This window comes from Bufo bufo, chromosome 2 (genome assembly GCF_905171765.1).
Source record: "Bufo bufo chromosome 2, aBufBuf1.1, whole genome shotgun sequence".
Lineage (NCBI taxonomy): Eukaryota > Metazoa > Chordata > Amphibia > Anura > Bufonidae > Bufo > Bufo bufo.
The window spans coordinates 182,719,778-182,741,799 of NC_053390.1; the positions used below are offsets into that span (position 1 = coordinate 182,719,778).

A 22,022-nucleotide genomic window follows, 5' to 3' on the forward strand; every position below is an offset into this window, starting at 1 on the left:
AAGCCGAGGGTCTATGAGGTAAGGGCTCCTGCACATGAACATATTTTGTTTTGGCATTTGTTCTGTTTATTTTATGGCCCGTATGTGGAACCATTCAATTCAATGGGGCCGCAAAAAAACAGAAATGACTCCATGTGCATTCCGTGTCCATATGTCCGTTCCATGGCCCCGCAAAAAAGATAGAATGTCATCTTCTTGTCCGTTTTGCGGACAAGGATAAGCATTGTTACAATGGATCCGCAAAAAAGAAAAACAGATTCAACATGGATGTCACCCGTGTTTTTTGCAGACTGCAAAATACATACGGTAGTGTACAAAACGAATGTTTTTTTCTTTCCGTGTTTTTTGCAGACCGTATCCGGAACCATTCATTTCAGTGTGTCCGCAAAAAAAATAATTAAAAAAAATGAAATTACTTTGTGTGCATTCCGTTTCCGTATGTCTGTTCTGCAAAAATCTAGAACATGTCCTATTATTGTCTGCATTACGGACAAGGATAGTACTATTTTATTAGGGGCCAGAAGTCATCGGTATTTTTTGCGGATCTGTGTTTTGTGGAAGGCAAAATACAAACGGTCGTGTGCATGAGCCCTAAGTCTGAGGCAAAGGGGTACAACAGAGAACTACTGAGTGAACAGAAGATGCTGGTTGGTAAAATGGAGAGGCAAGAGCTATTACAAAGTACTGATACATCTAAGACAATGGAGACTATTACAATGCAGCTACTATCTCTCAGTATAACAGCCAGTTGGGCATTTTCAGGATAGTAAACAAATACTGGGATATAATGCGTGAGGATTAAGTCATTGGTGCATATATACATGAAAAACCTAGATTTATATATTAATCACGCAGTAAATGTAGGTAATTTAGTAACACTGACTTTTAAAAATATTAATAGCAATAACAACAAAAATGAAAATGGAAAAAAAAAATTGGCTCCAGGGTTTTTGTAAATCAGGTCATAGTAAACCAGTATATGAAATCAGCAGTGTAGATGGGAGTTTCACACAGACGATTAAACAACACATTACCTGTTATAGTAAAGAAGTTATAAACTGCATAAAATGTCCATGCAAATAAACACTTTGACCCCACAGACGTTTTATGGAATTTAGAAACAATTGACTGTGAAAAGGAAGTATTTCATTTCTTCCAATAAAATATTGCTTTAGCCCCAATTTTTTCATTTTCACAAGCGGTTACAGGAGAAAAATCACCCCATAATTTGTTAGCCATTTTCTCCTGAATACAGCAACACCTTATATGTGGTCGTAAACTGCTGTAGGGGCCCACCGCAGTACTCAGAGGGGAAAGAGCACCATATAGCTTTTAATGGATTGGTTTACGGGCACAGTGTTGCTATTGAACAGTCTCTGGGGTAGCAGGACTTATTTTTTGTGGTATGAGTTGCCATCATCATTGGATCTATTTTGGGGCACATACAACTTTTGGATTACTTTTTATTTCACTTTTTGGGAAACAGGATAAAGAAATGCAATAATTCTGCCACTGCTTTATTCTTCTGGTCAGTACGATCACAGAGATGCATATATTTATACTTGTTTTTTTTTTTTTACGTTTTACCACTTTTAAACACAGCATTTTTATAAAGAAAAATCATGTTTTTGCATCGTCATTTTCTGAAAGCGATATTTTTTTATTTTTTGGGCAATTGACTTACATGGGGGCTCATTCTTTGCGGGATGAGGCGACGTTTTCATGGTACCATTATTTTTTTTTCTCTAACAGCGTTCACCTGACCTGATGGGGACGGAGAGGGTGCTGGTATCCTCTGCAAACACTGTACATACTACGGTCAGCGCTGACCACGGCATAGAAAGGGTTAATGTGCTGGCATCAGTGTATTCACTGATGCCAGCGTATACAGCAGGGGCTCGGCTGTCAGGAACTACTGAGCCCATACATTATTTAATACATTGATTTCCCATACACTACTGTATTAAATCACAGTAGTCTATGGGAAAAGTGATCTAAAGATCAGAAAAAAGTAAAAATGGCAAATTCGCATTTTTTCGCCTATTTACCTCACAAAAAAAATAAAAATAAATAAATAAAAAATAATAAAAAGTAAATCAGAAAGTCTCACACACCCCACCGGGATCACTGAAAACTACAGAGCCCTCACACAGCTTCGTAGACATAAATATAAATAAGTTATGCAGGTCACAACTTAGACAGTTTTTTTCAGTATCAAAAGTATGAAAAACTACACAAGTTTGGTATCACTGGAATCATACTGACCCAGAGAATGAAAAGTACAGGTCAATTTTACTGCATAGGGAACACGGTAAAAACTAAACACACAAAACTATGGCGGAATTGCAGTTTTCCAATACAATAATAAATTGTGCCTTTAGAAAGCACAACTTGTCCCACCAAATTCAAGCTATGTGAGATAAGTTATGGCTCTGGGAAGACAATGAGTGAAAAACAAAAATGCAAGAACAGAAAATCACCTGGAGCTAAAGGGGTTAAAATAGATTTTCTTGCTAGTTAAAGGCTAGACATCTTTGGAGATATTTGTTTAACTGAAATCATTGTTGTAATTGGGCTTTATTAAAGGGAACCTGTCACCTGCAAAACGCATATTAAACCGACCACAGTACCTTACAGTATCCCCCAGTGTGTTGGTAATCATGTTTTTCTTTCCTCTTTGTGTTTTTTCATACTTATTAAAAACGCTGTTTTAATGTCGGTTGGCGCTGTTTTAATGTCTCTGAGTCAGGCTTAAAGTCAAAGGGTCACCAAAAAAATTTAACCATAATCTTCACAACGTGAAAATCGAAAAGCTTTATTGATAATATATAATAAATACATACATACATAATGATAAAAGGCAGCACAAAGGTGGAACACAAAGATGAGGAACAGGACCCAAGGAGGGGCCGAGAGGTCAGCACACCAAAAGGCAGGGAAAAGAATGTAAGATGAAAAACACCAAGGCACCTCTGGCCAATAAGCCCCAAACACGGCTGCAACGGAGGTGAATATGAGGATAAAAAGACTTGGTGATAGAAAGAAGTAAGCATACTCTGGATGGTGTGTCGATCTCTCAGCCACCTCCTGACCCAGTGACCTGGCTTCTTTCGGGGCTATGGAACAATAGACAAAAACCTCCCCTATTATAGTGCCCACACAGGTGTGTAGGAAAGTAATTAAAAGCCTAATGAGACCTCCACCAATAAATATGGAGCTTCGATTGCTGTGGACCAATCAGCAGTATCACATAGGTGTGGTGGGGGCGGGGCCAGACTGACACGGCGGTCACGTGGCAAGACACATCATAGCTAACGCCCCCACCAGAGAGGAATGGCTAATCTACAGCCCATGAAGACATGCAGGGGGAGGAGCAAATGTGGCACAGCTATCGCGCGGCAAAGCACATGACCGCGACGTCACAAAGCCGACATGGCCACGCCTCACCACAGGCCATGTGAGCTGCCTTTTATCATTATGTATGTATTTATTATATATTATCAATAAAGCTTTTCGATTTTTGACGTTGTGAAGATTATGGTTCAATTTTTTGGTGACATCTATGGCTCCTTGTGGGTCGGTTTTTTCGTGATTTATTCCTGTCCGGTAATAATTGGGTGGCCTTGAAGTCAAAGGGGCAGCGGCCTCCTTGCATCAAGTAAAGCTAAGCCCGTCCCTTACCCCTCCTCTCTACAATTAGATGGACATGCTGCCGTAATCGCTCTCTTCTAGCTCATGCGCGGTACGCTGCCTGTTACATTGTGACGGCCGGACGCGATCGAACTGTCCGGCGCATCCGTAGTCAGCAAAAAGCAGACGGGCGAGTGAGGATCGCGCTGTAACAGGCAGCATATCGCGCATGCGCTAGAAGAGCGTGATCACGGCAGCATGTCCATCTAATTGTAGAGAGGAGGGGTAAGGGGCGGGCTTAGCTTTACTTGAAGCAAGGATGCCGCTGCCCCTTTGACTTCAAGCCTGACTCGGAGACAGGGCCAACCGACATTAAAACAGCGTTTTTCACAAGTATGAAAAAAAACAAAGAGGAAAGAAAAACATGATTAGCAACACACTGGGGGATACTGTAAGGTACTGTGGTCGGTTTAATATGCGTTTTGCAGGTGACAGGTTCCCTTTAAACACTAGTTAAAGGACCCGACTTCGCACAGGTATATTTAATCTATTTAATTTGTGTGTGTCGTCAAAAGATAGACAATATCCACTATAACAATGACCTCCACAGCCCCCCACCCCTTAACACTTAACCCCCCCAATGCCCAGTCTCCTTAAATTGGGACCTTCACAGCAGCCTGCCCCTTTAAAAGGGAGTTCCCCAGCACCCCACCCCCTTGACAGTGACCTCCACAGGGGCCCGCCTCCTTAACCATGACCTCTAACAGCACCCGCCCCTTAACACTGACCATAGGTTACAGTCCCCTTAACTGACCTCCACCATTCCCGGCCCCCTTAACAGAGACCTCCAAAGCGACTGCCCTTTTAACAGTGACCTCACAGTACCCCGCTGCCTTAACAGTGACCTCACAGTACCCCGCTGCCTTAACAGTGACCTCACAGTACCCCGCTGCCTTAACAGTGACCTCACAGTACCCCGCTGCCTTAACAGTGACCTCACAGTACCCCGCTGCCTTAACAGTGACCTCACAGTACCCCGCTGCCTTAACAGTTACCTCACAGTACCCCCGCTGCCTTAACAGTGACCTCACAGTACCCCGCTGCCTTAACAGTGACCTCACAGTACCCCGCTGCCTTAACAGTGACCTCACAGTACCCCGCTGCCTTAACAGTGACCTCACAGTACCCCGCTGCCTTAACAGTGACCTCACAGTACCTCACTGCCCCTTTAATTAGTGGCCTCCACAGTCCTCTCCTCCCTCAACAGTGACCTCCACAGTGCCCGCCCCCTTACAGTAACATCCACAGCGCCTTACCCTTTAACAATGACCTCCACACTGGCCTCCCCTTTATTAGTGACCTCCACAGGACCCCATCTCCTTAACCTCCTTACAGGTACGCCCTGATGTCCTGGTACTTAAGGACACAGGGCGCACCTATACGTCCTGTGTATTTCCAATCACCGCTGCGCGGCGGGCGGTGATCGGAACAAGGTGCCTGCTTAAATCATTGAGCAGGCACCTTGGGTCAATGAGCGGGGGGGGGGGGGTCCCCGTGACTTTTACGGGAGTTGCGGCGGGTGGTCGGAGGTGCCATCAGGTCCCCGTGCGGCTGTAAGGGGGATCCGATGGCATGGAAGGCAGAGCGATGCCTTCCTCCGGTATTGGCGAAGCCTTCCGGTGACAAGCCTGTGAGATCTCACAGGCAGGAAGCTGTATGAGTAATACACACTGTATTACTCATACAGCCAATGCATTCCAATACAGAAGTATTGGAATGCATTGTAAAGGGGATTAGACCCCCAAAAGTTGAAGTCCCAAAGAGGGAAAAAAAAGTGAAAAAAAAAAGTTTAAAAAAAAAAAATGTCAAGAAAAAAAAAATAGATAATAATCTCCCCCCAAAAAAGTGAAAAGAAAAAAAATGGTAGAAAATTGGAAAAAAATAAATAAAGTAGACATATTAGGCATTGCCGCGTCCGTATCGACCGGTTCTATAAACATATCTCATGACCTAACACCTCAGATGAACACCATAAAAAATGAAAACTGTGCTAAATAAACCATTTTTTTGTCACTTTACATCACAAAAAGTACAACAGCACGCGATCAAAAAGGCCGCCACCTCATCCCGCAAAAAATGAACCCCTACCTAAGACAATCGCCCAAAAAACAAACAAAAAAAAAAAACTATGGCTCAGAATATGGAGACACTAAAACAATTTTTTTGTTTTAAAAAAGCTGTTATTGTGTAAAACTTAAGTAAATTTAAAAAAAAGTATACGTATGAGGTATCGCCGCGTCCATAATAACATGCTCTATAAAAATATCACATGACCTATCCCTTCAGGTGAATACCGTCACCATACATCACAAAAAGTGTAATAGCAAGCGACCAAAAAGTCATACGCAGCCCAAAATAGTGCCAATAAAACAGTCATCTCATCCTGCAAAAATCATACCCTACCTAAGATAAATTGCCCAAAAACTGAAAAAACTATGCCTCTCAGACTATGGAGACACTAAAACATGATTATTATTTTTTTGTGTCAGAAAGGAAATCATTATTTAAAACTTACATAAATAAAAAAATAAATAATAGTATACATATTAGGTATCACTGCGTCCGTGACAACCTGCTCTATAAAAATACCACATGATCCAACCTGTCAGATGAATGTTGTAAATAACAAAAAATAAATTAAAAAAAACGGTGCCAAAACAGCTCTCTTGTTACCTTGCCTCACAAAAAGTGTAATATAGAGCAACCAAAAATCATATGTACCCTAAACTAGTACCAACAAAACTGCCACCCTAACCCTTAGTTTCTAAAATGGGGTCACTTTTTTGGAGTTTCTACTCTAGAGGTGCATCAGGGGGGCTTCAAATGGGACATGGTGTAAAAAACAAACAAAAAACAGTCCAGCAAAATCTGCCTTCCAAAAACCGTATGGCACTCCTTTCCTTCTGCGCCCTGCCGTGTGCCCGTACAGCAGTTTACGACCACATATGGGGTGTTTCTGTAAACTACATAATCAGGGTCATAAATATTGAGTTTTGTTTGGCTGTTAACCCTTGCTTTGTAACTGGAAAAAAATTATTAAAATGGAAAATCTGCCAGAAAAGTGAAATTATTTTCCATTATTCATTAATTCTTGTGGAACACCTAAAGGGTTAGCAAAGTTTGTAAAATCAGTTTTGAATACCTTGAGGGGTGTAGTTTCTAGAATGGGGTCATTTTTAGGTGGTTTCTATTATGTAAGCCTTACAAAGCGACTTCAGGCCTGAACTGGTCCTTAAAAAGTGTGTTTTTGAAAATTTCTGAAAAATTTCAAGATTTGCTTCTAAACTTCTAAGCGTTGTAACATCCCCCAAAAATAAAATATCATTCCCAAAATGATCCAAACATGAAGTAGACATATGGGGAATGTAAAGTAATAACTATTTTTATAGGTATTACTATGTATTATAGAAGTAGCAAAATTGAAACTTAAAAATTTGCAAATTTTTCAAAATTTTTGGTAAATTTGGCATTTTTTTTATAAATAAAAATGAATTTTTTCGACTCCATTTTACCAGTGTCATGAAGTACAATATGTGACGAAAAAACAATCTCAGAATGGCCTGGATAAGTCAAAGCGTTTTAAAGTTATCACCACATAAAGTGACACTGGTCAGATTTGCAAAAAATGGCCTGGTCCTTAAGGTGAAAATGAGCCCGGTCCCTAAAAGGTTAACAGTGATTTCCACAACACCCCGCCCCCTTAACAGTGGCCTCTACAGCAGCCTGCCCCTAGGGTGGCCAGAGGTCCGGTTTTAGGCTGGACAGTCCGGCCTTCAGACTCCATGTCCTCCATACGGCGCAGGGCTTGGAGGAACACATGGATGTCCTTTTGAACAGCTCACTCTCAGACAGCAGCACTGTGCTGTCCGAGCGTGAGCTGCAGGGAGATAGTCACCCTCCCTCCCACAACCTGCAGCTGACAGAGGTTGATTTTTACTTTCATTTTTTTCAATCCCTGAGAGGGAGGAGAGTGGCCTAACCAGGTCAAGGGCGTGGCTTAGCGTGACCTTGGGGCAGTATTTTTAAGTCTGTCTTTTGAGGGTGGCCTGAATGGCCACCCTACCTATCCCCTGAACTGTGACCTCCACAGCACTCCGCTCCCTTAACAGTGTCATCCACAGCACCCTACCCCTTTAAAGCTGACCTACAGCAGTGAAGAAAAATGTCTGGGTTGTTATGGAAACCTGGTATAAAACTGTGTGTATGTGGAGACTGAATGTGTGAGCTTTTATTGGCTGATAAGGGTCATGTGACCAGGCTTCTATTGGCTAATGCATTTTTGGGGAATCTCTCAGGAACGGTATGTGCTAGAGAGCTGAGACCTGGTCTAAAACTTTCCCGGACACCTGATGTACCTGTGTGCCAAATTTGCCCTGTTTTGCCCCATCTCCTGTAGCCTGTGTATAATATCATTCATTGCAGGCTTTTCAGTCTTTTGCAGTGTGAAACTCATCAGGTGGCTCAGACTGCAGCTCCTGCCTTTACTCACTCAAATCTAAAAATCTCTTGATTAAAGCTAATTTTATTTGGTTGAAAAGTTGGATGCTTGGATTTGTGCTCAGAAAAGAGACAGGCTAAAGACTGAGCCATCATAGAATTCATCTCGTGAATTTTACATAGACTGGGACAGAGCAGCCTGCAATGCATGAGAATACATGCAGGCTGAAGAAGACAAATGGACAAAATTTTACAAATCAATTCCAAAACACTAATGACCTATCTCTAGGTAATGGCAATCAATATTTGGAGATAAATTGTTTACAGGTATATGAGTTGCGCATAGGCCACATGACCGATGAACATGACATCACTGTCCGGGAGTCGGACCTGTGCCAATCTGATATTGATGATATGTCCTGAGGATAAGCCATCAATATTTAAATCATGTAGAACCTAATAATTTGTATGGATTGTCAAAGCAAAAAAGGGGGAAAACGGAAAAGGCAGAGTTCACACTTCAGTTATTTCCATCAGTTATTGTGAGCCAAAACCAGTAGTGAAGCCTACACAGAGATCAGGTATATTGGAAAGATCTGCAACTGTTTTGTGTTTTTGACCCACATCTGGTTTTGGCTCACAATAACTGACGAAAATAATTGACCAAATAACTGAAGTGAGAACTCGGCCTAAACTGTCTATTGCCTATAGCAACCAATTACAACACAGATTTAATTTCTTATTGCACTCTGGAAAAATAAAAGCCGTGTTGGAAATCGGTTGCTATAGGTAACAAAGCCAGGATTTTTTTTTCTCCTCCGCTAATGAGCAGGCGATAACCAGGAAGTAGAGTTTCCTTCCTGACAACCGCCTGTTTCATCTGCATATGTAATATAAGACTTACTGACTCCAGACTATAAAGGGTTATCTAGACCCCCATGATTTAATGATAACTAGTTCATCTCTCTGGGCCAACTACTGTTTGTGAAGTAGTCATGTGACAGGAGAAGAAAGAAAAGTTGCCATCTAAAACTTGCCCAAGGGTATGTCCAAATAGGTCATAAATTCAGGAGAAAAAACATGTTAAATCCGCTGCAAAATCTTCATATGTTATGTATATTTTTGCTGTCGATTTTTTTTTGAAGATTCGTTAAAGAATTCACTCTATGAATTGCAAAGGGTGACATCCACAGCATAAACTGATATGACGGAGATTTAAAATCCGCACCTCAGATCAATTTGCTCTGTGGATCTTTTCCACAACGTGCAAATGAGATTTGGTAAAGTCTCCTCCACTTTGCTGGTACTGTAATACACTGTGGATTTTCCACCCGCAATTCTACAACAGAAAATCCACAGCACCAATACTAGATGACTCCTATGAATAGACTTTATACTTTTCTACTATTTAGTTATTGCAGGAGTTAAAGGAAAAAAAAAAAAAAAACACTTAGGAAATGGATTTAAATTTCCCCTTCCAAATAAATATCCTAAAAACAACAAAAAGGTCAGAGAACATGGGTAAATGAATAGGATTGACAAGTGAATGTTACCTTTTCTAGTGCGAGAAGATTGATCTCTGACTGTAATCGGATTTCTGGTTTACTGCTTTGCTGCTCCTTATACTGCTGAAACTCCTTGTCCAATAATTTAAACTTATGCTCTGCTTCTTGAAGCTAGGAAGAGAAAGAGAGACAGAAATTGATATAAAACCCATTAAAACCGGCTACTTAAAGAAGCAAGCTGAGGACATAGAACATGTCCGTACTCAGTCCATGAACCCTAAGTTTATAGACATGAAACAGATATCACAATAGCGCTGCCACCATAAATTACAGCTGATCTCAAGAGAGCAGAAGAGACACAAAACCTAAAGCAAGCTCTTAGGAAACAAAAGTGAAAAGTTATTTATTCCCTAGTGACACAAGAAAAACACAGACACCAGATAAAAGACAGAAACTGCCCTCCAGTAAATCGTATTACCACTGACAGTTTGGCTGTGCGCTCTTCTTTTTAATCATATTATATATTTATGAAAGTTTACCTCTGAACAAAGTTTTGTTGGGTATCATTCACTTTTTAAACTCTGTTACTTTCACACTAGCAGCAGCCTTCTCCGGCAGGCTGTTCCGGCGGGTGAACAGCCTGCCGGATCCAGGCTGCCGCTAGTGCACGCGTGCCGCCAGGTCTGCTCCGGCCCCATTGACTATAATGGAGGCGGGCCGGAGTTCCAGTGGCAGCACGGCAAACATGCCGAGGGGCGGCCGGAGTAAAAGTAAGACATGTCATAGTTTTATTCCGGCTGCCTCTCGGCATGTTTGCCGCACTGCCGCCGGAACTGCGTCCCATCCACATTATAGTGAATGGGGCGGGAGCAGCCCTCCGGCGGCACGCATGCACTAGCGGCATCACGGATCCGGGAGGCTGTTCACCCTGCCGGAGAAGGCTGCCGCTAGTGTGAAAGTAGCCTTACTGAGGACTAGGGCAAGTTTAACTGAACAGGAAGATACAACAGGAGCTGTTCACATAGCAGGATCCACATGCTAGAAATGGAAAATAACGGTTTCAGCTTGATACAAAGATGTGGATCTAGCTTGGTTCTTTCATACCAGTAGACGCATTAAAAGAAATATTAAAAAAATCTTAAAAGCCATAAACTTCATCATGTGAAAATTTACCTTTCAACAAACTTTACATAAATCAACAGAACAGGCAAATACAAAAACATCTTGTAATTTATCTTATCAGAGAAAGATGCCTGTTTCTTCCTCTAGCAGCTCACTCCTCCCCTAGACTTCTATGGTCAGCATGTATTCTGATCCTTCAGTGAGCAGACCATCCATCTTGTCTCAAGATTGGACGTTGCAGAGAATGTTAGTTTAGGAAGGGGAAGGGCAGAAAAGAGACATCTTTCACTGCCAGTCGATATTACAAGCCTTTCTTATATTCAACTGTACTAGTAACGTATGCAAAGTTTTTTGAAAGGCGAGTGACCATTTAATCATAATAAAAGTGTATGCTATTTTTGTCCATTATAAGGCTACTTTCCCACTTACGGTAGCCTTTTTCAGCAGGTGAACAGCCTGCCGGATCTGTGCTACCGCAAGTCCACCGTGCCACAGGAAGTCTGCTCCAGCCCCATTCACTTTAGTGGGGACGGGCCGGAGGTCCGGCCGCAGCATGGCAGACATGACGAGAGGCGGCTGGAATAAAACTACAGTACGCTGCTGTTTTTGTCTGGCCACCTCTCGGCATGTTTGCCGTGCTGCGGCTGGACCTCCGGCCCGTCCCCACTATAGTGAATAGGGCTGGAGCAGACTTCCGGCAGCACGGTAGACCTGCGGTAGCATGGATCCGGCAGGCTGTTCCCCCGCTGGCTACCGCAAGTGTGAAAGTAGCCTAAGGGCTCATGCACACAAATGTATTTTCTTTCCGTGTCCATTCCATTTTTTTTGCGGACCATATGCGGAACCATTCATTTCAATGGGTCCACAAAATAAAATTAATTTACTCCATGTGCATTCAGTTTCCGTATGTCCATTATGCAAAAAATTAGAACACGTCCTATTATTGTCCACATTACGGACAAGGATAGGACTGTTCTATTAGGGGCCAGCTGTTCCGTTCCGCAAGATACGGAATGCACACAGACGTCATGCAAATTTTTTGCGGACCACAAAATACATACGGTCGTGTGCATGAGCCCTAAGGGTATGACCAAACATGGCAGATTTGTGTGTTATATGTGGATTTGTCACTGATTTTGCTGCAGGGGTAATATACAAGTTGGAAATCCGCAGCATAAATAGACATTCTGGTCGTAAACCTCTGCGGTTTATGCACTGGTTTTTCTGCAGCACATGGATGAGATTCTGTAAAATCTCATACATTCTGCTGCAGATTTTTCACCCACATTTTCATATCAGAAAGTCTACAGTGCATGTGTATGAATTCTCCATTTGGTGGAAAAGTTAAAATTGTTCAAAGCAATAAAATAAAAAATATACATTACGTAATTATTAGACACAGAGATGCTGCTCCTGTTCTCCCAGATAGTCTTGTTGGCCAGGATGCACAGACATCACATCAACCACCTATGACTGCTGCAGTGATTGGCAACAGCTGTCATGTGTTGTCACTGCTGCAGCCAGGTAAACAAAGCCTGTTTTGGACGACTGAGGTGAAGCCTTGCTGGATTAAATTAGTACTTAAAAGGGGTTTTCTGGGATTTGCATATTGATAACTTATCCTCAGGATAGATAATCAATATGAGATTGTTAGGGGTCCAACTCCTGGTACCCCCGCCGATCATCTGTTTGAAGAAATTGCGGCCTACTCGGAGCTTACCAAGCACAGCAGCATACATTTGATAATGGCAGTGCTTGGTATCGCATCTTAGCCTCATTAACTTGAATGGGGCCCGAGATGTGCCTAGGCCATGTGATCGATGAACGTGATGTCACCTAGGAAGAGGCCAAAACACTCAAGGAGAGTTGATGGGCAGAGTCTTACTCCTGGATCTGATATCGATGACATCAATAGGTAAATCCCTGCAAACCCCTTTAGTTAGGAATGGTGTCTAAATATTTTGACCACGTACTGTAGAGATCTAGATAGAGAACTAAGGGATCTCTATCATAAACCTATAGCTTATGTACATTTGTTTCTCACAAAAAGAAGAAAATATTTCAAGGGGTTTTCCACAGTTACATAAGCAGAATACCAATCTAGTTGTGCTTCAGTTACCTGCTGCTGAAGCCGGAGCTTGTCTTCCTCCAGCTGCTTAACCTTTAACCGCTCGAGCTCTACTTGATGTATACAGTCTTCTCTCACTCTTCTTATCGAGTCCTGACGCTCCTGAATGCTCTGTTCACACTGTAACCGAAGTTCGGCCTTAGCATTTCTTAACTGGAAAGTAACCACAGTAGAAGCCTGTAAGTATAGGGAGCACTTTCTCGAGATAGTAATAGGCCCATAATTAACTGCAACAAGAACTCCCGCCACTCCCCGCCTCAACTATGTATTCCACGAGAACGCCCTCTATAGCCTTCGTAAGTAAAATTGCTGTCAATGTGGATTCCTTTAACCAGTGATGACTTAATTACATTCAAATAATGGTTATACCAAAGTAGAAACTTTTTTTGCAGTGCCATGGAGTTGAAGAAAAAGGTTGAAGAACAAATGGCCTGGTCAACATCTGAAACGCTTAGATGACTGTACACCTATGAATTTAGACATACGCCCTGAGCGAGTCTCCAACAGGCCCACTTTTCCAGGTACGACATCATAAAATTCAACCTCAGCACTTTCAGTACTTAGAATATTGCTCACTTATGAATGGAAAGGACACCAGGGACTACGAGTCCTACCGATACATATTCTTAGGGTCCATTCACACGTCCGTAGTGTTTTGCAGATCCGCAGAACACCGGGCCGGCACCCCAATAGAAATGTCTATTCTTGTCCGCAGCTGCGGACAAGAAAAGGACGTGTTCTATTTTTTTACGGAGCCGCGGACCGGAAGTTCTTGAAAATGAATGGTTGCAGAACGGATCCGGATCATTCATACGGACATGTGAATGGACCCTTAACCAATGAGACTTTAAAACTTTAGCCAAGGTGGTTCCATTAAAGTACCTGGGCATTGTCCAGTGATTAAACCAGCTTCATGTTGAAAAAGTCTAACTCAAATCTGTGGGCCACCATGGAACGCTTATGTTTAGCCCCAGTTTCCACAGGTCAGTCCAGTCACTTTATACTTTCCCCAAAGTCAAGGTGTTAAACTGCTGCTAGTCATCTAGTTTCAAGCTTCACAGGGGAACTCTTCAAGGGCGCCTCCTCTCAGCTGCCTTATTTGCATTACTTGTTGACATACTGGCCCCTTTCTCATATATGCAACCTTAAGTGTTTTTGGTCTGTCCTGCAGAGGGATTCCTATAAATTAGTACTATATGCAGACAACTTAAGCATGTTTCTTAGGGATACTGTCTTCTCACTTGCTGTGGCCATAATCATCATTGACAAGTTAGGCCTCTTCTTTGGTTTACTAAGGCCTCCTGCACACGACCGTATGGCTTTTTCAGTGTTTTGCAGTCTGTTTTTCACGGATCTGTTGTTCTGTTTTTTGTTTCCGTTTCTGTTCCATTTTTCCGTATGGCATATACAGTATACAGTAATTACATAGATAAACTTGGGCTGGGCATAACATTTTCAATAGATGGTTCCGCAAAAAACAGAACAGAAACGGAAGACAGACATACGGATGCATTTCCGTATGTGTTCCGTTTTTTTGCGGACCCATTGACTTGAATGGAGCCACGGAACGTGATTTGCGGGCAATAATAGGACATGTTCTATCTTTAAACGGAACAGAAAAACGGAAACTGAATGCATACGGAGTACATTCAGTTTTTTTTTTGCGGAACCATTAAAATGAATGGTTCCGTATACGGAACGCAAAAAACGGCCAGTAAACGGGGAAAAAAAAAACGGTTGTGTGCAGGAGGCCTAACTTGGAGAATCAGTGGTATTCACTTGAGTAATAAGCCTGACCTGGTCGCAAGAGCGCTCACCATGCAGGTTGATGTGTACAATAAGTTCCTCTACATATGTATCATTGCACTGCTTTCATGGGTCAGAAAAAAAAGGACTAATATATGACGACAGCTACCCCTAGCTGCAGGAGAACAGGTCAACTTTTACCTTAGCTGCTATTCATTTTATAACAAACTTGAGTATCTACGGTATAACTAAATCCTTCTTCCCCAATCTAAGTAGGGTTCAGGTGTCCATCCTATGGTTGCATACCACAGTTACATTTGGTCTATTAAGACACCCCTAAGAACTGGGCACTAGAGATACTACAAATCCTAGACTTTATCACAAAACTCGTTAAGACAGCATAGTGTATATCTAACATTTTATGTGAAATATATACTAATCAGACCCCTGTGGCCCAGTTAAATCTCGCTGTTTTCCTCACCGCTAACAGGCTTCCACAACTGTATATTACTCACCAGACATACCTAACGCTCAGTAGGCTGTATATGATGCTACCAGAAGAATGCTAACTTTGAGCACCGTTCCATTTTGGAGGTAGTGAAGAAGCACCATCATGGGAAGTGCCCTTCCCTACACCAATTACTATGCTTTTTGTGGGTGATGGAAAAACAACCAGTGGATCCACTATCAAAACATATTTCTGCACGTGGCCGGGAAAGGCATTCCCCTCTGATGGATGGTCCATCAGTCAACTAACATACTTTAATGGAAAGCCCTTAACAGCGTCGACTTCACAAGATGCTCTACCAAAATCGTCCGATGACAAATTGCATAGAATTTTTTTTCCCCCCAAAATCGGTTCTTCCTGGCGTGCATCTGTGGATAATCTGCATGCAGTTGAACCTCAGTAAGACATGTGGAAAAATACTGTCCTGGGATATTATTATGCTTGTTTGAACACCATTATCTAGAAAATCAACACTGCTGCATTTGCATTGTACTGCCCAATACTGAGTTATGGATATGTGGGCTAGTCCTTTAAGTGAACGGTGGTCTTACCATTTGATTGACTACATGTGTCAGATTATAGAGTCTGTAACCTTGATTTTGCCTAATAAAACACCAATATAGACTTCATATAGACAGCACACTTAATCATTTAACACAGCGATGCTCAACCTTCGGGCCTCCAGCTGCAAAACTACAACTCCCAGCATGCATGGACAGTCTACAGCCATCAGCAGGGCATGATGGGAGTTGTAGTTTTACAACAACTGGAGGGCCGCAGATTTAACACATAACCTTGCTTTCCTTTTCGGTGAGCATCCCTCCTTCCCCACAGTGAGATTTGTGCTGAAGTTACAATTTATTGTATTAAATTATTTTTGCTTAGAAATGAAAAAAAATAAAAAATAAAAAATGCACACTGCATCACCCAATTTTTTATTTTTTGTCAGAAAAAGTGTAAAGAACATTTTAGCAATATGGCATTCATTCTGAACATCATATTTCTCAACGTATTTACACCAGACAACTGGCATTAATACACTGCTCAATCTCCCCAATACGGTTCTAGATCCTCTAGTTCTCTGCGTATCCTAAAATATACCACTAGAAGGTGCCCGGCGCATACAAATTTATACAGTTACCATTGAACACAATGGCTTGGATCAGTTGGCAGCAGAAAACATTGACGTCTGAAGGACGGGACGGATGTTATAAAGTGGGATCAGTTTGAGGTGGTGAGCCTGAGCACTTGGTGCCTCATTTCCATATGAAACAAAAGTTCCTTTCTGGGGATGTAAAAACCGAGAAGGGAAGCAAGGGTATGTTTTGAAGAGCCTCTGTCCGCATGATCTACTCTATTAAACCAGGCATACCAGTAATATATATTAGAAAACCTCTATACTCAACCTGATAAGGCTATAGTAAGTAGTGTACAGCATATGATCTGTGCATGCTATGACACAGCTCTGCCTTCAGCATGTTGATGTCTAGCCCCGTCAATCAAGGGGAGGGGGGAGTGTGCGGAGCACAAGGTGTTACAAAAGCGGTGCTCCAAGGATTCACTCCCGTCCCCTGGTACTCCAATGTGCTCATTTGCATATGAAAAACACACATATTTCTGGAGCTGTTTAACATACAGACAATAAAAATCATTTTTGTAAGCATGATCAACCCTAATAGGCAGTATGATTGGTTTAATAGGGTTGATCCTGCTGACAGAGGATCTTAAAAGTGTGCTACAGTCTATTGGCATGAGTTCAATAGAATCAAGGTTATGACTCCCCTTAAGCAACCATCATTACCACAGGAAGGGGAAAAAAATAAAAATAACAAGCAAGAAAGTAAGGACTCCTCATGTAACACAGAAAAAATTTAAATCCTATTATCCTACAGCATCAACCTTCCAGGATGTACAAAGATGTAAAAACACTGGGCATATAAGTTAACTAACTGGCTGAAAATAAAATCGCAAATCTAAAGGCTAAGGGAGACTGTTAATACAAAGTAAATTTCATACATGCAAACTTACACTGTAACAGAAGGCAATCTGAATAAAACTTTCCTAGTACAGATCCAGTATGTCAACATGTCCAGAATAAATTAATGTGTCCTAGATAAGGAAATGTTTAAGGCACCAGAGTTACTTTCTGCTTTATGTCTGTATCATAGCAAATGTCGGATTTTACCAATAGGATTGTGCCAAGAACACAAAGCAGGATATTCTCCATGACCCTGAAGATTTATGACTCCCCTAGTCCGTCCTCGCCTAGACGGAAAGCCTTACATTTCATAGGTGAAACTATAGACGCATGGTCGTAATTTACAATATATGAGATTGAAGAATTAATGTGAACAACTTATCACTGTCCGCAACAAGACAGAATTTACAGGATTATTTTGCTGTATTTGGGACTGAAGCAATTTACTATAAATTCTTATAGTACTATATCCCATGAGCCCTTTATTTCTCTTTTTATTCTAAAGTTTGTCCCAACTAGAATGTTCTCATTTTAAAAGACTCTTAAGATCGATCACTTTGCCTTAATGATCATTTGGAAATTTTCAATGAGATGGTAATAAAGATGGACTCTAATTTTAGCAAATGGATAAAAGAGAAGAAGATCAAACCTCTATTTCGTCACTTGTGATTTGATGTTCTCGCTTTTTTAAATCGGCCATAGCTTTCTGCAGTTTTTCTTCCTGAGCTGTATAGTTTGCAAGCTGTAAAGTAACATCAAAAATGAGAATTACAACATTGAAACAAAAATTATATAAATATTACACATCTGTAAAAAATATATATAGATCTGAGTACACAGTGTTAGGTGTGGGATCAGAGATTCATCAACTATCTCAGGATGGGTAATAAGTGCCCATTGTGGGAAAGCTCCTAGAACATACAAAAAGCACACAATTTGTCATATAAAACGGGGTTGTCACATGAAGATGATCGCTGGGAGGTAGAGAAGCCTGGCCACGCTGGATTCAATAGACAACCTACTGAAGTTTAAAGGGCTTGTCCAGAACAATTAAACTGATAAAGGCTGTATTACGCCCAATATGGCAGACCATTGTTCCTACCCGGCAATCGCCTGCCCGCAGCATGGGGAGGAGCGCTCACTAGGCCATCACTCATCCCCATGATGTACAGCAGTTTGCTGGAAGCAGATTTATTAGACATCACGATCTGCTGCCTGCAAACCATCATTTTTTAACAGGTCAAAAGATTTGTACTGCCCGATAAACGAGTGTTTGCTAGTTAATCGGGCAATCGGCAGCAGTATTACACTGCAAGATGATCGCTAATAAGTGTTCATGCGAACGCTCGTTAGCGATCATCTGCAGAAAAATCGGAAGGTGTAATACAGGCTTTAGGTTAGGTCATTATTATCAGATGGGTAGGATTCGGACTTCTGTAACCCCTGTCAAACTGCTGTTTTTCAGTAGCTCCATTCATTGTGTAGTGGACGGAGCTGGTTAGCACAGCACTGCTATCATCTCAATGGGAGCAGTGCTGCAGTAACCAGCTCACTCCAGTATACAGTGGGTGCCGTTTTTGGTGCCAGAGCTGATCAGCAGGGGTGCCTGGAGTCAGACCCTGCCATTTTGTTATTAATGACCTACCCCAAGGACAAGCCAGCTACATAAAAGTCCTGGAAAACCACTTTAAAACAAAAGAGAAAGAGAGAAAAAAAAATGAAAAGATTAGTGATGGGCTTTAAATGCTGTAAAAAATAGCAAAGCTTCTACTTACCTCATTGACTGCTCCAGTAGCAGGAAATCAGCGAGGAGAGTATAAGTTATTTTCCAACACTCTTTTCTGCTAGAATACCCCTTTAATGCACCCATAAGTCTTACCTTTTTATTTACTAACGCCTCCCTGTCTCGATCCCTTTTTTTCCATTCCTCTACCAGGACTTGCATGTGGGCCAGTTCTTTCTTCTTCAACTGTCCATTGAAAACCAGCAACAAAACTCAGGTTAAAGTCATTTAGTAAATGCCTTTCATCCTTCCACATTTTGAACAAATCATGGACTGGGAGAAGAACTGAATTAAATATGCATCCTGGTCCATTTTTGCTTTTCACCAGCAATATTCTAGCAGTGTCTTTGGTTCCATCACAGCTCAGGTACAAACATACATTTTGAACCCTTTCATTATGGGTACCTGGTCATGCGTTTGAAAGTCTGACCCCTCTCCCCTGTGAACTAGAGGATTACTCCATCACCTATAAAATCCCTCCTGGACACCTCCCCACCCATCATCGTCCTCCTCATTCATCTATATGACGCCTCGTACATAGTGTGCTGCTGAAGATATAACTACTATCAAAAAGTGCAAGATTGCAGCGACATGCACAGTGCAGCCTCAAAAGTGAAGGAGGTCATAGCATGACTCGCAAGTTGTCTCTACCGCAACCCCAAATAAGAACGTAAACTTAGATGCTGTGAACCCAACAGACCAAATACTTCTGCAGGTGAAATTTTGCGACAATTCTTAGTCTTGACAAAGTGTAAAACGGTTGTCAGAGAGAATAAAATGAAACTTTACAGTACTGACCGAACTTCCCCCAATCCAGCGCTGCAGCTCTGTCCTTTCTTCTGGGGCTACAGCCATTTTGGCTGCAGTAATGACATCCTGTATACCGCTACAGCCAAGCACTGGTTGCAGCAGTATACAGGACATCACCGCTGCAACCAAAATGATATGTAACAGCTGCAGCCTGGCAGGGAGGACAGAGGCGCAGCACTAGATCGGATGGGGCTCAGGAAGGTAAGAGAACTTTGTTTTATTACTCTGACAACCCCTTTAATAGGCTGGACTCCTGTCTACAATGATGTAAATACCAACATTCCCACTTAGCAATAGGCAGAGATCCTGAAAATGAACTGAAACAGAAATTGCATTAGAAAGTAGCTGCACTTTGCATTATACAGTAAGTACCCTTTCTTAATGGCATAAAATAAATGAGCCTTAAAGACCTGGAAAGTTAAAATGAAGCGTATAACCTACCTAACATGATCTGTAAACAGGCACACAAAAATCTTTAAGAACTGCGGCCAGGCCAGATATAAAGTCCAGAACATTCCAACGTTATTTAATAGAAATGTAAGTTTACGTTATTGAAAAGAATCTCATAAACAGTACAAGGTTCCTGCCAACAGCGTCTATATTATTACTAGAACGGACGATAAAAGTATGCTGGCATATAATCATCTTCTACAGACCTGGCGTATGAGAGCACTGGATATACTGCTGAAGAAGGGATGTGACTGGGAAGAATCTCTACACCAAGCATAATGGAGGTCACATCTAGTGCACAAGCAATACGACTGCTGCCCAAAGACTTAAAGCCCCCATAATGACTGTGTGTGTGTGTGTGTGTGTATATGTGTATATATATATATATATATATATATATATATATATATATATATATATATAGATGAAAAAATAGCCAGCAGCACTCCAGGATATCAAAAAGCAAACGGTGGTTTATTAGACCCAAAGTCAAGCTGTTGAAACGTCGCTTGACTTTGGGTCTAATAAACCACCGTTTGCTTTTTGATATCCTGGAGTGCTGCTGGCTATTTTTTCATCTCTAGCTCATTGGACCTAGGTGCTGGTCCTCACCAGCCTGACGTGCACCCCGTGTTCATACAGTGTGCTGCTTCCTCATTTTCTCAAGGTATATATATATACACACACACATACATACATACATATACATATACACACACACACACACACACACACACACACACACACACACACACTAGTTTAAAGGGGACATCCTGGAAAAAGAGAATGATGACCTATCTTCAGGAAAGGTCTTCATTATGACATCGGCAGGTTTCAGAGCACAGCACCATACATCATATAGTAGCAGTGCTTCGTATAACAGCTTGGCCCCATTGGCTGCAAATAGGCCACATGACCGATGTATGGCGACATTGCTGGCCTAGGAAGAGGCCGTGGCCAGCCTCTTCTAACAGCTGATCAGCGGCTATCCCGAGTGTCAGACCCTGCAGATCTGATATTGATGATAGTATGGGCCATCAATATCTGTTCCCAGATAACCCCTTTAATACACATCACATAGTTTAAAGGGTTTGTCCCAAAATAACAATTTATCAGCCATCCATCCAAAAGTGTCTGATCGCTGGGTCTCCCATTGATAATGAAGATGGGGATCCCATGTCCATCGTATGACTGGAGCAGTGGTCGAGCAGACTCTCTGTTGCTCCCAGCTCTATGACACTGCTGGAGAAGGCAGAACAATGTACTCTGCTATCTTCAGCAGTGTTATACACTTTACATGGAGAGGCAATGCCCGTTTGACCACCGCTCAGGACAAGGATCCCGATTCTGGTAATCTGCGGGTGTCTCCGCATTGAGGCCCCTAGCAATAAGACACTTGTCACCTATCCTGTGTAAAGTTGTTTAAGCAAAAGCGATACAGGAGACACCCGTGGATCAGGGTATCCACAGATGGGTTCTGGCTTGCTGTTCCTATAGCCTGCCTGTGCACTCGGGTAGTTATGAAGCACTGGGAACCTGTATAGGGAAAGAACCATAGAGTTTACAGCGAGACTCTTCTTCTACAGGTTCTCACGTGGGTCACGACAACCAATGCACAGCCATTGGAGCACTAAAAACAAAAACCATTTGTGGATTTTCCATTTGGTGGGGACTACATTAGAAAAACATTAGATCTGGGTTGGGCATCTCCACGCCAGCAACTGCATTTTCAGCTTTTGTCCGGAATATCACGTCAAATAACGCTGTACATGCTTGTATAATTGCATGTAGACTGAGAGGCTTGTATGGATGGGTATGCATATCAGACCCTTGAAGGTTACGTTTATGGAGGATTTTATGGTAAA

The 22,022-nt window shown here is 41.9% G+C and overlaps 1 protein-coding gene across 2 annotated transcripts in view; it reads right to left on the reverse strand.

Moving 5' to 3' along the window:
- Positions 1-22,022, reverse strand: part of CEP120 (centrosomal protein 120) — a 128,806-nt gene that overhangs the window by 43,003 nt on the left and 63,781 nt on the right. For both annotated transcript variants that reach the window (XM_040415955.1, XM_040415954.1), the window contains exons 14-17: positions 18,994-19,083; positions 17,764-17,856; positions 12,874-13,035; positions 9,681-9,803 (exon numbers count right to left, since the gene is read on the reverse strand). In XM_040415955.1, coding sequence (XP_040271889.1) covers positions 9,681-9,803; positions 12,874-13,035; positions 17,764-17,856; positions 18,994-19,083 — 468 coding nt within the window. The remainder of the gene's footprint in view (positions 1-9,680; positions 9,804-12,873; positions 13,036-17,763; positions 17,857-18,993; positions 19,084-22,022) is intronic.